Here is a 16,258-nt window from a genome sequence, read left to right as displayed (position 1 = left end):
GAATGCCATTTTATTTCATGCCTTCAACTGGCTTCAGAATTCTAAGCAAAAAAGTTTCACTCAATACTGGAATTGAACCTAGCACACCTTAAAAAAGTTTAGATTTTACTTCACTACATTCTCACAGAATGACAGGATTCTTTTATTTGACCAAGTGAGGAAAAATGTAGCCTTCACACTTTACCTTCACTTTTCTTTGATGACTTACAAGACTTTATAGGTTAGGCTGAAACTTGCAGTGGGAGCTACAGTAGTACACACCCAAAAATACTGTATAGGAAGTGCTGTTTCTGCTGGACTCAAGAAACCATCACTAACTGCACGTGTGTAAGACTTTATATTTAACAATTCTGTTCAGATAAGGCACACGTAAGATAAAGTCAGGGAATTTGGTTAAAGTATCAAATAGGAAACAACCTATGCATAAGTTTCTTGAAAAGAATTCTTAATCAGTACGCTTTACATGATGCCTAAATAAATCATGACATGTAAAGACCACTTACCTGTATTTTTACTCCCAAATTCAGAGTAGAAGTCTTTATCTACTGGTTCAGGTGAAGGTGTGCGTGCAAGCAACGACAGAACTGCCATAAGCTGCTGTATGAAGGTGTGAGTGTTGTAACTGTCTCTTGTCAGGCAGGTGACTATATGATCTGCAGAGTGTCCTGAAGAGACATAAGTCACTCAAAAATCTCTATGTGGCATTATCATAATTTCTTCAACCAATAGGCAACTATCATCAAGAAAGATTCCTTTCAAGGATTATGTCTCCTGAAAGCATGCACCATTATTCAGAAAGCTTTCAAATATTTGGAAAAGAATAATAGAATCCTTACAAATCCCTCAAAAAATAATGAATATAATTTCTCTCAATTTAAAATATGATGTACACTTAACGATTTAACTCTTCAACTATTGCTGTAGGGGTTCAACCTTATTATCATCTTCTCATTAGAATTTATCTTACAGAAATACCTGCCCTCAGTTTTCCTTGTGAACTTGTATGTAAGGTCACTTCAAAACATTTCCACAAAGGAGACTTCCCCCCCACACACACCATCATCAACCTCTCAACACAATTAGAAGACTTTTAGAACAGAGGAATATATGGCTCACATGTAGTGGGACTCTGAGGCAGGGCATCAGCCCAAAAACTTTACCCATGTTATTTCCATTAAATCTGAAGTTGACATCATTCCTTTCATAAACTTTAAGGCCTCATTTTCCATCCAAAAAGTCAATCATCAGCTACACATTTTGCAATGTGGTAAGCACATTGATTTTCACACTTTATCACAAACCAAACCCTCAGAACAAGAAGAAAGTCTTTAGATGTCTCTTTTGATGCGTTGTTAAGACGGGAGAATTTAAAAGCACTTTGGGGACCAATTAACTCATGTTAAGCTTCCCAGTTACCTCAATCACAAGATGCTGCAAGACAGTATTATCAGCCTATCGGTACAGCAGCACCAGTGTTACATTACCTTAACTTCTTTTAAGAAAAAAGCAGCAGCAAAATACACTATTCCATCTCACTAATACAGAAATCCATTTAAGACTAAACAGAACTGGAAAAACTTAAAGCACAAGATGTACTCACCAGTAATTCGGAAGTATTGGTCAAACAGGCCAACATTTACTGACTGCAGGTCATTAAGTTTTAGTACAAAGCAGCAAGAGAGGTGGAAAGAACTATTTTCACAATCCGAGTTTTCTTTGTTCCAAAAATCTGTTGAAAAGGATATGATAAAATTAGAGAAAAAAGTGATTCTTCTTTTTATAAGCATAATTTTTGCATTAAAATCTCATATCAAAATTGAAATTCGGAAGAAGGCGGGAATAGTGGCCAGTAATTTCTCAAATAACAAATACAACCAAATCTCCTTGTTAGCAGCATTTCCTGAAGTAGCCATCACATCACAGATTTAAGTCAGCAGATGCATTAACAAACCACTTGCATGAATTGAATGCACACCATGAGTTTCATTACCCTGCACTTACCATTTTGGTTATGAAAGGGCCTTTAGCTGCCCAGGGACTATGAAATGACATCTGAGAAAAGCATGGTTACAATGGGACATGGAAGAGTCTCAGAAGCAGCCATGACTCAAGACCCTGTTTTTTGAACATAAAAGCCTCAGCAAGTACTTTGCATACAGCAAAACTGCCACACTCTCCCTCAACTAGGAGGTCCAAGTAAGAGAATTGACCAAAACTGGTGCTTAAACTGAAGACAAACAGACAAGGATTAGGTTGGTATCTTTATTGAAAGGATCAGAACCTTACCTGACTGGTGCTCATCAGCATGAATGAAAGAATCATCCAACAGAAAGTAAATAGCTTTTGTTGAAAGAAGCACACAAGCCATCACTTCCACATTGGGAGTCTTGTAGAACAGAACTGAGGACCACATGAGATGTCTCAGCTCTTCATTTTCCACCTAAGATATAAATTGTATTTCATAAATCACTTGCACACTTCGATATTTCAGATAGTTTCGTCATCTTAGAGGCAACTTTAGACTACTAGAAAAACAGTTCCAGAGTCTGAAGCATCTGAACATGCTGTAGTCAAAGAGCAGAAGTTCACCTCAAAGCTGCTAAACGCAACAGCTTTGAGGTGAACACAACAATGATCTACTGAAAATGTCTTGTGTTTATATAAGAAAATAATTTTTCTGTCATGGGCTAATTATTCCTTGTTTTCTGACCAAAATTAGAAGAGAGAAAAACACAGTGCACAAGAAGGACTTTCTAGAACAGACACTGCAATTTTAATCAACAGATAAGCAGTGCCTCCCAAGCCTCAACAAGTCTATTGAGCCTTCAGATCCTACTGAGCAGTTGGATTCAAAGCTCCTGAAGAGAGGGGACAGAAGCACAGCTTGCCACTACAGCTCCTTTTCCAAGTAGGCATCTTCACAGCTTCTAGCTTGACAAGCTTACTGTGAATCCTCAAATGAGTGACCTGCTTTCTTTATCCACTTCTCCTCATGTAAAGAGAGATGCACAACTTACAACTTGTGCTTACTTAAAAGATTCAAAAGTGAGGTAAGGGAATAAAAAATGTCTCTGTTCCTCAATAAGCTTTTCAATTAACATTTGTACTTAGACCACAATGATTTATCACTTAAAAAGCCAGATCATGAATTTAAAAGTAAGATTTGTACTTTTAAATTCAATGTTCCCACACAGCCTATAAATCTGTTATTCAGAAATTAGATTTATCTGCTCATGGTTCTGGAGTCCCTACAGCCACATACATGTGTTGTATTCATGCACCTATATTACACAAAGCAGCCAGGACATTTATTGATTTAGTTAGACACCATCATAAAATAATTCCACTCCAGTAATTTTCTCCTTTCACCACTTTAAAAAGAGGAACATTCTTGGAGTAATCATATCGTCAAGACATACACCAATGTACTCTCCTGTTCTGCATCAAGGATCCTGAAGGCAAAGTATGCCTAGCAGGATGCCAACCACTGTAGTGGGGAACCTAAAATGGAGTAACACACATTTTTTCAGCAAAACACTTCCAGGTTTTGCAGAGCCTAACTCTTGCTTAAGTCTGACCAGGAAATTTCTTTTAAAACATTGTGTAGCACTAAAAGGCCACAGGGCATCTTTTTATACACCTGGACTAGGCACAATACCTCTGCAATGTTGCCATGGAAAAACTCAACTAAGGCATTTCCTTTAAGCCCAGCCACATACTGCAGAGACACAGAAACATGAAGGTGAAGAGGAATTTGGTTATCTTCTGTTATCTTCTGCATAAGAAATTCAGATGGATATAAAGATGACAGCATCAGATGAGGCTTGCAAAAGCTAGAAGAGATCCGGAAAACACATTTAATCAAAAACGAAGGAAACACACAGCTCTTCCCCTAGAAAAATTAATACTTTAGATTTCATTCAGAAATTAGAAATGGGCAACTTCTGTTCTTAATAGTTTACTTTAAATGCTTTCTCTTGAGCATAGCTGTCAATCTGCTATGATCTCAGCCTGCAAGCACATGAAATACAAAGTCACCTTACACAAGAAAATATGTTTTACATGGCAACCATAAAACAAAACAGAAAAACAAAAGGCAGACAGGTACAGCCCAGGATGACCATTCACAAATACTACAGACCATCAGAATAAAAGAGTACTTCATCAATAATACAGGCCAAAACCAATTACAATGACAACTGTAAGCAGACTGGCTAGGCCACATTAACTTCAGAGACATGCAACAGACCTTTTATGAGAATCATTACCTTGCTGACTGACCATGTCTGTTTGCCTCCACAACGTGATTTCTTAATGCATCTGATTTGTTTGAAGCTTTGAAAATAATAATAGTTTTAACATCCTGCAGGAGTGTCCTTAAAAGACTGTAGATTCTTAGGAAGTGGAATTTCTCATGAGGTAGAACAAATACTGCTGTAACAAATCTGTATCCAACGAGCAACCCCAGCACGTGCCCATCCAAAAATGAACCCTTCTGCTGGATGGAACCATGAGTTGGATGCAACACAAGCGATGCTAACGGAATCCTATTCAGCTTAAATACACTTTTCAAGTCTTCTGTGCCTGCCCATTTACCTGGCAGTAAACTGAAATCCACCTTTACTATGTACAAGTGCTGGGGTGTTAGAAATATCCAACACGGATGGACCACACAGGGAGCCTGGTCAGAAGATTTATACACTGAAGAATAAAGTGCAGAACACAAAACATTTTTTGGCCATTCTTTGTTATTGCCAGCTGACTCTGGTTGATGCAAGATTTTCTGAACATTGGTTTTATTCCCATAAACAAGGTATGTTGGGAAACAACCTTTTATTTCAACATCTTCTGCTGAAATGCAATTTAATTCCATAAGCTGACAGAGAAACTCTTGGAGGTTTGCTTTTCCACAGTACAATGCAGAGCTTGGTAACACTGATGTGTAGTGTTCAGTGCAACACGTGTGTAAACAGGAATAGAAGTCTTGAAGATTCTGGGAGTCTGAAACAACAAACAAGCAGTTGTCACTGTTTTTCAGCTTCAGTGTTAAACAGATTTCTGGCAGGAGAAAGCCAAATTCTGTTAGATCAGTATATGGAAAACACAGCATTAATTTCAAGGCAGAAGAAATGTGCTGGCAATTTCCTGTCAATTCCTGATGAGGAATCTCAAACACAGCTAGCATATCATCAGTCAAAACCAAACAGGAAGCGAACTGCCTTAGTCCTTTATGAATGTGAATACAAAAACTCCAGAGAATTTTGACTATGTCGACACTCTCTACTGCTATGTTGTCAGACAGCTGAGTATCTGAAGTAGTGCTGAACTCAAAAGTCTGATCTCCTTCATGAAGTCCCATTTCAAAATATCCATCTTCTTTGTCTGTTGTTCTGGAATCACCTGGAGAGCTTCCTTTATTCTCTGTAAAGGAGGAGGGCGACCTCTGCACAGTCTGCACTATCAAGGCAGAAAGGTGCTGGATAAAATCTTGGTTTGTGGCAGTGTATGACATACAATTAAAAGGCAAGATGACGGTGTTACAGGGGTCAGGCACTGCATAGTGTTCTTCCTCTGAATGATCCAAACTTCAAAAGAGATAACAAGCCACAGTAAGTACAAGCTTGAGTTTAAAAACAATCATAGCTACGTACAGTTCATGGTGCTGCTTCTCAGAACTTTGAGGTTTACTCTTGTTACTACAGTTATGTCAGTGTAATTTTGTAAAACATCTTTGTACTGCACACAGCCATTGATTTTAGGCTTGTAGCATGTAATTCTACAGAAAGTAAAAACTAAAATGTTTAGCTCATCTTCACTTTCCCAACCCCAATAAGCATATCCTTACAAGTTAAAGCACTTTATAATATAGCTGTTGCTGGTTTTGAAACTACCAGAATTCCAGGGTTCATGAAATTGATTTTGGTTCAAAAAAAAAAACAGGGGCAGCATACAGTGAAAGAGATTGCTTTGCCTTAAAGGCCAGGTTTAAAAATTCAGCCTCCACCATTATCGCCCAAAAGCTAACAAGGATTTAAACCAGAACTTTATATATCTAGCTTACCACATATGATGACCACTTCCATACTCTTTGCATGAATCTAATAGAGACACAGGTGCCTGAATGAAATGAAGTCACAATATAGAAATTATCAAACAGCAGGAGTTTGAAGGAGACAAATTAAGGCCATTACCTTTTGACAAGGAGAAGGCTCTCCCACACTACTAGCAAGAGAATTGCCTTCCAAAAACTGGTATTGTAATAAGATAGAAGTCTTACTTTCAGTATCCAAGTGGATATTAAGTGATGTGATACTAATACTAGGTAAACATCTCAGTCACAACATAGCAACAACTCTCTGCAACTCTAGTAAGCTTGGATTATACATTTAATTTCCAAGGTGGACTAACCACTTAAATTTGGGGCTACCCTCCTCCTTCCATTATAATAGCTCTGAAAATCAAGAAAACTTTGCTGTGGATTACTACGATAACTTAAGTTTAATATCAGAAATAAGCTTGCAAAACCACTTTTAAAATACCATAAAATAAACAGAAGGATGGAAATTACCTGATTTTTACACCTGGAGTCTGATATTTCAAGGCATCTCTGGGGAACTGTATGGTCTGTAGGAGTCGAACCACTGGATTGCAAAAAACTGCTGGCTAGGACTGTTTCTTCACAAATTATTTCTAGAACAAATATAAACAGCTCGAAGTTACTGAAGTAAAACCAAAATGAATGTCTAATATTATCTGCCAAACAAGTGGAATTAAAATTGTATAATCAAGATCTAATCATAAATTATTAAAGCTAAAGGGTATCTTCACACAATAGCCAAGGTAGAATTTTAGTCTAATTATCTGAAGTATCTTTAACTGCATTGGAAGTTGCATTAAAGACTGCTAAAGCTGTTTTTTCAAACTAACAATCAATTTAAGTCTCAACATCTGGTGTAAGAATTCTTCACATGATTTAGTTTTAACAGAACTAGTCAGTTTTGTTAGGAGTGACCCTTATTTTTACCAAAACATTGACAGGCTGGCAAAAACACAGCAGAGCACTCTTTGTAAACTTTATAACATTCTCTCAAATTTCTGTAGGCTTCAAGTGAACAAGTATATTTGTGTAAAACCTTCAACCAGACTCAGAAGGTCTGGTCCTTCAAATGCCACTCAAGACAATCTCACCTTATTCAGAATCTTTTTGGAGGGTTCAAAGCTGAATCAGTAAAAACTTATCATGAGTGCATGTAAGCCAGCATTCTCAGGGACATTTGACTTTTTGCCTGTTTGATATTCACAGCATCACACAAACACAACAGAGCAAATCAATTTTCAGTATTACCACTGAGCCAGCCAGCTCAAGTATATAAATGTGCAAATAAACAACAGAATTACAGTGTGGATGTGCTTCTAGCTTGAGCATAAAAACTCCTGCATGTATCTTTCTGGATTCACGGTAAAGTTTAGTAGATTACATCAAACCATCTCATAGCCAGAGGAAACACAAGAGGTATTTATTACTTGAACAAAATACTGTGTTAGCAAGAAGGAAACTCAAATTGACAGGAAAAACAAAACATGACAGCATTATTTTTGGTCTTCTGTTTCCTACATAAATATTTAATCTTTTTCCATAAGCCATTTGCCAGTGACATTTAATTTGAATAATATGTTACGGAAACAGATGGTGTCTAGAAAAACTGCAGAAAAAACAATTCATAGAAATAGCTATCAGGAAATTAATTCCATTATTCATGATTTAAGGTCTAACAGTGAAACTAATTGCCTTGCATATTTCCATTTTTTTTAAATAGATGTCTCAAAACCAGTATTTTGAAAACAACTCTTGCTTGCTAGCTAGCTATGTAGCAAATAATCAATTTCTATTGTTAAAGCTGAGAAATAGCCCACCCCAGTCCTCATTTTCCCACTGTTTAAGAAGCCTTCCCTGAGATTTTACTAAAGGTACCTTATGGAAAAGGACTATAGTAAATAAGCCTTGAATCTTATACCAGTCTTTCTACAAAACTCCCAGGTAATTCAGAAAGAAAGATCTAGATTTTTGTTCTCCCAACACTCATTTGCTCCTAAACATTTACTATATAATAAAAAAAGACTATTGATAAATAACTTTTAAACAGTCACAGCAATTGCTAGCATGCATTTTTACAGATAGTGCTGTATAAAACTGCAGGTTGTTATATAGACAAACTGTCTCAATCCTGTAACTTAAATACTTTAAAGCAAGCATTGACTTCATTTTGGAAAAACTGGCATTTTTTCTGTAGATGAAAAGCAATATAGAAGGGCTACAAAGGCAAATGAAGTACAAAACCAACAAGTAAATTTAAGTTGCCTGTCCTTTAATCAAATGCTGTCAGAACAATTTCATTTTTATTGAGTGAACTAAGAAACCTCTACTGATTTTTCAGAAATCACAGCAATGGACTTTCAAAGATCAAGCTTGTCAGGCATGTTTCTCTCCCCCCATCCACTGATTTATTGGGACGAGTAAGCTGTTCCACCCCAAATTATTGAGAATATAATCCCTGCTCTTTTAAATGGTTAGCAAGTCTTCTCCCACTATTCATAGCCTACAGCACTAAGTTTTCAATTAGGCAAAAGCAAAAAAAGGTATCTATCTTTTCTTCTCAGTCACAACTGAATATTCACATAAGTCAGTCTCACAGGCTCCTGCAAAAGATGAAAGATAAGCCATTGTTCTAAGTTCCTAATGCAACAGGCAATCTTATTTGAAACATACCATAACAATTTTCAGGTAAGGTTAACCACGTGCTGTAGAGCACAACAGATATGCTGCAATCATAGGCTCAACCAGAACACTAATCCCACAACTGCCTTTTGCTCATCTCCATTTTCTACCTTCCTTCTGGTTTGACAGAAATGCAGCTCTTGCAAAAAAGCAATAATGGAACAGGTGCTGCTTGAGGTCACATTTTGCAGACCAAGAACAGGTAGAGAAGCAATTTTAAAACATGTCTATACATGCCATGTTTTTTCTTTAAGGCACATATCTAAACTAGGAAGATGTAGTCCCCTGCTAGTGATTTCTGCAAGATGATGCAGTAAAAGAAGTCCCATACGCAAACTTCCACTACTGTTAATTAACACTACAGTGAACAAACAGGTCAGTTTTGCCAATTCACATACAACATCCACTTTCTAAGTCAATACTACCAGGTCTTTCTGCTTTGTCTTGATGAGCCCTATGTCCATGCACATAATATTCATGTATATCAATGCAGCTTAGAAAAGCAGAACCAAGAGGCTCAGCCCAGCAGCACGATACATACATGATTACCTTGGCTGGAGCTGACAGGACGAGGCAGAGAGGGAGAGGAAGGACGAACAGTAAGAGAAGAACAGTTTGATTTGGAGCTGGCAGCAGTGAGCCTGGAGTCCTCACTGATCTAATAAAGAAAGTACGCAGTGATTAAAGAAAAAAACTAAATACATAAGACACATTAGATCCTGAACTAAAGTCAGCCCACACAAGCTTTCTCAACTTCAGTAAAAGGAAAGTTAGTGCCAGCTTTTTTTTGGGGTGGGGAGGTGTCACATCCTCTGAAGTTTTTATTTTCACATTAAGTGGAATTCCACTAAGAATTCATTTAGCAATTGCTAGCATGCATCGCTGACTAATCACTATATTGACAAAATTAGCAGCAAGTTTCACAAACCACAAGAGAATGAAAACAGGATTTCTACACTGCAGGGACAGAACAGATTCTGATAATAAGTTTATTAACAAAACAAGACTAACTAACTACACAGCACACAGACACATGAGAGAAGGCAAGGAGGATTCACATTTCTGATTCTTTCCCACTGCTAAATACCCACGAGAAAAAACCTTGGGAAAGTCATTTCAGTACTCTGCGACACAACCACTAAAATCACACCTCTGCAATACTTGTATAAGATGTAAAATATGGTCGTTAGGGTCAATTGCATATTCATTGCGTACACCATTAAATCATTTTATCTTTTCCCCTCACTTCCTCCCTCCCAAGCCAGCACAAAAAGGAATGTACTGAAATTACATTAAAACTAAATAGAAAAAAGAGGCAATACTAGAAGTTCATACCACATTAAAGCACAAAGAAAAACTTTAATGCTAAGGAAAGTTTAATGAATTCCACTTGGATCTAATTTGGAGAAGTCTTTGTAAGCTGCTTTTGTAGCCAGCACATTCTACTCCTGTCACAGCACCAAACTCACCTTTTTATCAGAGTTGCTCAGTTTGTATTTCACCTCCTTTGCTTTTTGAATAGCTTTTAGCACTTCCACAGTGTCTAGTTCCTTTTCTGTGGTAACAATGTTATCCAAACAGACCTAAAAAATGTTAAAACATCTAAAAATATTGAAGACAAGGCAGCTCTGCAATTTATTTTTATTGACATAATAATCAAAAATTAGCTTAATGCAAACTATGTGCATCTTTAACCATTACACAAAACCAATTATCACATTAGGCCTTGCTCTAACATGATATGAATTCAGTGCAAACTCAGAAATGCTTGGTGAGCTTAACACCCTTCTAGCCCAACTGTTTCAATATGTTACCCAGTGAAGACAGGGTAAACTTTCATCTAGATCCAGGAGCATAGTCAAATAATGTTAATATGCTTTCATTCTCTAAGGACTTTCTCCAACACACACTAAAAACTCATCAGGTTTTTAGAACATTTGCACAACTTTTCTCACCAGGCTTTAAGAAAAGACTTTTTTCAAATGCCAGTTTCAAAGGAAGAACTGTACACTGTGGCTTACCTCTGAGGCCCTGTCCCCAAACTGAGCAAGTACTTTGGTCCGGTAATCTGGGATGATGCTCAATGGATTGCTGGATAAGATCACCTTTTCTAAGCATGGGAGGTTTCCTATATTTTTTACTTCATCAATCTGAAAGTTTTTGAATAGGAGGATGAATACAGATTTGCTACATGAAAATCAGCATACAGACTTAGTATTTCTTGCTTAAATTACCTACATACTATAACCAAGATAAATCACTACAGCCACTTTTATTTATTTGCAGTTTCACCCACTAAAAGAAACTGTTTATGATCTAAAGCACAATTCAACACTGAAAAATGAAGTTACCTGCTCTATTTTGTTGTTGCTCAGATCCAAGTTGACTAGTGAGTACAATTTGTTAAGACCACAGAGCTTTTCCAGCTGATTTCCTGCCAAATTCAGAGTTTTGATGTTTCCCAGTTTTGTGTGAACACCTTCTAGTGATGTAAGCTTATTGTAGGATAAGTCCAGGTGAACAAGGTTGTAAAGGTGCTACAAAAGCACAGAAAATCCGTGTCATACACCAACTGATTAAAATTAAACACTATCAAAGACATTGTATTGGAGCTTGCTCATTTTCTTGTGCAGCAGTGCTTTCATGCTGGACACCACCTCACATGAAAAACACAACATGAAGTTGTTCATTACAGAGCTTCAAGCTTGAAGAAAGGGAACTTTCTCAGCTGCATTTTTACCAACCCACAGATACAGCTGGCAGTGTATACATTTAGTTAAGAACTAAATGTTGTATGTCAATATTGGCAAAGAAATTAAAATATCCAGAGCAAGTAAGAAATGCAACATTAGAAGAGTACTTGATGTTATGAAGGATAAGCTATTTGGGCTTGAACTATTCTCCATGAGGAAGATTAGCAACCAAATTTTGAAGCAAGAAAAATCTGTGTTCTAAAGTCTTGGGCAGTCTCAAAAAAAATCATGTTTAAAAGCATCACTTACTTGTAAATTTTCTACCAGAGACACCCCATTGTGACTCAAATCCAGGAATTCAATCTTCGGAATTAATTTCTAGAATAGGAGAAAAAAAATACATGTGTTCAATGCATTTTAGCTGATAAATTGGGCCATACTTCCTTCACTATCAGCTAACTAACAAGAAAAGAAAAAGTATCATCCAATGCACAGTCTATTCTCAGCTTTTGGTATTAAAAAAACCTCTCCATATGACCTCGTGCAACAAAAGAGCTGAATCTTGCTCTTACAAAAACCAGGTTACCCTGAGGATCACAGTTAAGTTTTAATTTGAATCCTGGTTTCTCACTGAAGACAAATAAGCTGCTCCCAGTTTAGCCCCATTAACTGAAGATCAAACTCATTAATGGGTGTTTCCAACTTATCAAAGCATATCTGTTACACAGAAACCTGGATAAAAACAGTACCATAAATCAGAATATTTTCAATTATTTGTTTCCATGTTTTGGTTATACTAGCCAAGCATTGCGAGGTCACACACACTTCTCAAAAATGCACTTTAACCCAGAAAACCTTTTAATCTTGGAGGACTCAAACCTTTAATTGGATGTATTTGCATCCACTTTATTTTGGTTCTAATCTCACCGATGATTCGCCTTATAGTTAAGGCCTGGACTCAGACCTGAAGAACCCTAAGTCTACATCACAAAAAAATCCTGAACAAGAAAACTGTGCTCCACATCCATGATCTCTAGTTGAGCTGGAGACATAAGCTGGAGACTTGAAGTAAAAAATTACGTTCATATTCGACACATGTTCTCATTATGAATGCTATTTTTTTTCTTAAGAACTGATTTAAAAAATGTAATTCCAAGGTACTGGCACAATACTATAAATTGTTTCCAAGGTCTTCATGCTGTTTTTATATCAAGAAGGCTTGATAACTCTCCAAAGTTGAGCCCAAGAGGTGTTTTTTCCTTTTTTAAAAAAAAAAAACCAAACACTTTTCTAAGTGGGCTAAGGCCAATGCAAACAGTAAAAGCATGTTTCAGTGTCAGTATTGATAGAAGTGTCGCTTAGAGCACAGAATGACAAGCCTTTCTCCTTTGGCAAAAAAATATTGAAGTAGTAAAAGAAAAAATCTCCTACATATTAACTTGGGTAGCTCATCAACATAAAGTTAAGTACAACTGAAAATCTTTCAGAAAAAAAGATACATAAAGCTAATGCAAAATCCCTGCTGTGTAATGTGCCACAGAAGATTAGTCATACTTTTTTTCACAAATTAAAATATTTCTTACCACTGAGTCATCAATTTGAGAGATGCTATTGTGACTCATATCCAAAGTTGTTAAAGTTCTCCAAGTTGGGATAACTGCTGTCACTGGACAACTTGAAGTTGCACCCTCTGGCTCCCATTGATCAAACTCAGAGGCCTCAGGCACTAGGATTTCCTATTTAAAACAAACACACTAAAAATATTACACTTACATCTTCAGCAAAAGCTAATAGTTTTGAAAACAATCCAAATAACCTTATGTAAGGAAGTAAGATTTCTAAGCTTTCTAATCACCTAGATTAAAGTTCTAGGTCTTAAAATGTGAGCCAACTGGGTCAGAATTATTTTAGATCTACAGGGAGGGAGTTCCAACACTAGCAGCTGATCCAAATTGGGGAAAGTGGAAGAACAACAGAGGGACTATGAAAATTATGCTTCTGGAGATCCCTTGCCATATCAAAGCCCAAAGAAAAGAACAAGACAAATGCATTCAGTTCTGGATGAATAACACAAACACCCATTCCAACAAAAGCATCAGAAATGTCCCTGTGAAGGGACACATGTAAACACTTCCTCCATTTACTAAAGCTAAGATTCTGAAAGGTTAGCAAACCCTTTCAGTTCCATGGTTTTAAAAGCAGAACCTGCAACAGGCAGTACAGGAAAGTACATGGACTCCAAATGGATATTTCCACAATGTGCATGTTATTTTGGCATGTGCTTTAAACATTCACCAGAAGTAGGAACTCACTCTTACCTTCATTGATGTTGCTGCAAATCGAATACTCATTGTGGCCAGAGCATGTTTTGATGAAGTCAGCCCTTTGATAAGCTTTCCCCCACAATGACTGATCTTTTAAAAAAGAAGTTACAAAGTCAGAAATGCTAGAACAAATATGAGACATGGAAGAGGCAGCTAAAAGCTTCAACAGCAGATTCTCTGCCAATTTGGAAAGTAGTTACAGCACTCCCTTAACATCTCCTAAGATTATCAGGTCAGAAATACCAACATTTGGTAAAGCTAAAGCAACAAATTAAGACACACAACTACAGAAAAGTGAAATTCAAACATTTATTTGAACAAAGCTTCTTCATTGACTTTCTACCTGGCCCGTGTCAAGGTGAAACTACCCAGGCAGTTTAATATGGTATAGTATTTTACTGCTATCAAAAAAGAGACATATCTCAAACTATGGCTCTACCTGCAGAACATTTAGGTATCTTATGTTCTTTATTATAAATAAGAAATGCCTGGGAAGTGAGGATACTAATCTAAGCATTTAATACCCTAGTGAGCTAATTACACAGACTACATTTAAGATTATGAAGTCTTTTTTCTGTAGCCCAAGTTGGAACACCACCACCAAAGGTCTGCTACAGCTTCTGTCCAGCAACCAGGTCCTTCTCTGTAGATGGCTGCGCACATTGTGCAACCACTACAACCAGCACATTTGCCGGTGTATCAGGGAAACCACACTAAACAGAGACAGAGCTCCTGCCACCCTTGAAAAAAATTCTTTCCAGATTACCACTGTTAATTTTTGGACAGTGTTTACTACTAGATGAAAATGTCAGCCTGGTGCCAATAAACCCAAAACTTCTCATGAACATACAATTACAGAAGACTTCAAGACCAAAACCCCCTTTTTTTCCCCCCACATTAAGTAAAGCTACACTTGAAACTATCCATGCTTACAGGAAAGGGGAAAACTGTACTATTCTGCAACATCCTCTCTGCAGTATGTTAGACTCTATCCCACCCTTCAGTTTCTGAACTGTAGTTTATTTCCAACATTAAAGTGTCAATCAATCACTGACTTCAGGAATCCACTTCAGTTCTTAACCAACTTAGTCTCTCATATCAATGAGAGATAATAGTGTTCATGTACTAGAAAAGATACTGCACCCACCAGAAGTGAACGCTGCATACAGGCTACATGACAAAATCGGATATTCCCTCTGGAAAGATCTGAAGTTGTCAGGAAAGTATTTTGTAAAATACTCATTGAACAATTTCTAGTAGGAACCCTGTCATTCACACTCAAAACAGACCAATGAAAAAATTCTGCAAATTATCAAGCAAGAAGCACTACACCCAAAAGTGTACTTTCACAAGCAAATTTAACATCAGGAAATTTTCACAAATACTTGGTGCTTTCCAAATGAAAAATACTTTGTAGTAAGAGATCCCATTATAAGCTCTTTGTTAGATCTTCAAGGCAATGGGAAGACACTCTGGTTTAGGTTTTGTGTATATGCTGGAAATCACGCTGGAAGATGCACACAGAGTGCAAGCTATTATAAATATATAAATTTGGCATCCTTATTACCAAGACTTGTGAAAAAATAGTTTCACAAATGAAACAGTCTTCCTAAACATTGTGCCCACCAATTGTAGCACCAAATCAAAGCATACAATTACCAATTCTGAGATATATGCAGTAGACCTGGCATTTGCAGAGCCTCTATAAAATCATAGGCAGTATCTCAGTCATACCTCTATTTGATGAAGTGATTTGAAAATTGACAGATCAAAAGGCAAGAGATGCTCCTGAATGTTACTGGTTCCAAAAGGTCCCCCCGTTCCAGTGACCTAGTAATCAACATTTAAGAACAGAGTTAGGGCACATAATCAAACTTGTCCCCACTTTAGATTGTCTTATACAGGCAATAGCACTAATACAGTGAGTGGCTTGGAAAGACAGCCAAAGTTCCAACCAATTTTAAAAGTATGGAATGATTTGTGAAACTTGCAGATTAACTCTCTAGGAAAAAAAATGTTAGCTGCTCCAGCTAAGTGCACTGAACTTGAACTGCCACCTTGTGCTTGTATTTTGTAGCACACAGGGCATGCAAAAAAGATACCATAGGCAAGACTGACCAAGGCTTCATCCTCAGCTAACCAAGCCAAAGCTGCATTCACTAAAAACAACTTCCTTGAAACATCTGGATCCTCCAAGACAGAACTGTCTTTAATTCCACTACAGTTCAAGGCACTGACAAGACGGGTTGGAAGAAAACATTAGACATTAGTACACCTCTAATAAAAATGCATCTAATATTTCCATGTGGTCCCTGGATTCTGGCCTCAGAGCATGTCAGCAACATGAGGTGCATTCATTTATGTTTGCTGTGAAACTAATTTTGGGATAAGTCTCTACGTTTTTTGTCTGCTCTTATGTATCTTACAAGCTCTGAAGGTGCCCACCCACGAGCATTCAGAAGGGC

At 37.2% G+C, this 16,258-nt stretch overlaps 1 protein-coding gene across 4 annotated transcripts in view; it reads right to left on the bottom strand.

The window, feature by feature from the left end:
* The window catches only part of NISCH (nischarin), a 29,665-nt gene that overhangs the window by 2,123 nt on the left and 11,284 nt on the right, over positions 1–16,258 (bottom strand). The window contains exons 6-20 of one of the 4 annotated variants that reach the window (XM_035894683.1): positions 15,528–15,623; positions 13,788–13,883; positions 13,053–13,205; positions 11,779–11,847; positions 11,128–11,313; positions 10,798–10,926; positions 10,246–10,359; positions 9,326–9,434; positions 6,569–6,690; positions 6,062–6,117; positions 4,269–5,585; positions 3,659–3,833; positions 2,287–2,440; positions 1,601–1,729; positions 504–665 (exon numbers count right to left, since the gene is read on the bottom strand). In XM_035894683.1, the coding sequence (XP_035750576.1) occupies positions 504–665; positions 1,601–1,729; positions 2,287–2,440; positions 3,659–3,833; positions 4,269–5,585; positions 6,062–6,117; positions 6,569–6,690; positions 9,326–9,434; positions 10,246–10,359; positions 10,798–10,926; positions 11,128–11,313; positions 11,779–11,847; positions 13,053–13,205; positions 13,788–13,883; positions 15,528–15,623 (3,067 nt within the window). Of the gene's footprint in view, positions 1–503; positions 666–1,600; positions 1,730–2,286; positions 2,441–3,328; positions 3,502–3,658; positions 3,834–4,268; positions 5,586–6,061; positions 6,118–6,568; positions 6,691–9,317; positions 9,435–10,245; positions 10,360–10,797; positions 10,927–11,127; positions 11,314–11,778; positions 11,848–13,052; positions 13,206–13,787; positions 13,884–15,527; positions 15,624–16,258 lie in introns of those variants that run through there. The other 3 variants (XR_004842064.1, XM_035894684.1, XM_035894686.1) reach the window with 3 other exon arrangements.

The sequence above is a fragment of the Egretta garzetta genome, unplaced genomic scaffold (genome assembly GCF_000687185.1).
Source record: "Egretta garzetta isolate BGI_Z169 unplaced genomic scaffold, ASM68718v1 scaffold215, whole genome shotgun sequence".
Lineage (NCBI taxonomy): Eukaryota > Metazoa > Chordata > Aves > Pelecaniformes > Ardeidae > Egretta > Egretta garzetta.
The sequence above is the reverse complement of the archived record's forward strand: the minus strand, read 5'-3'. Positions and strand labels throughout refer to the sequence as shown.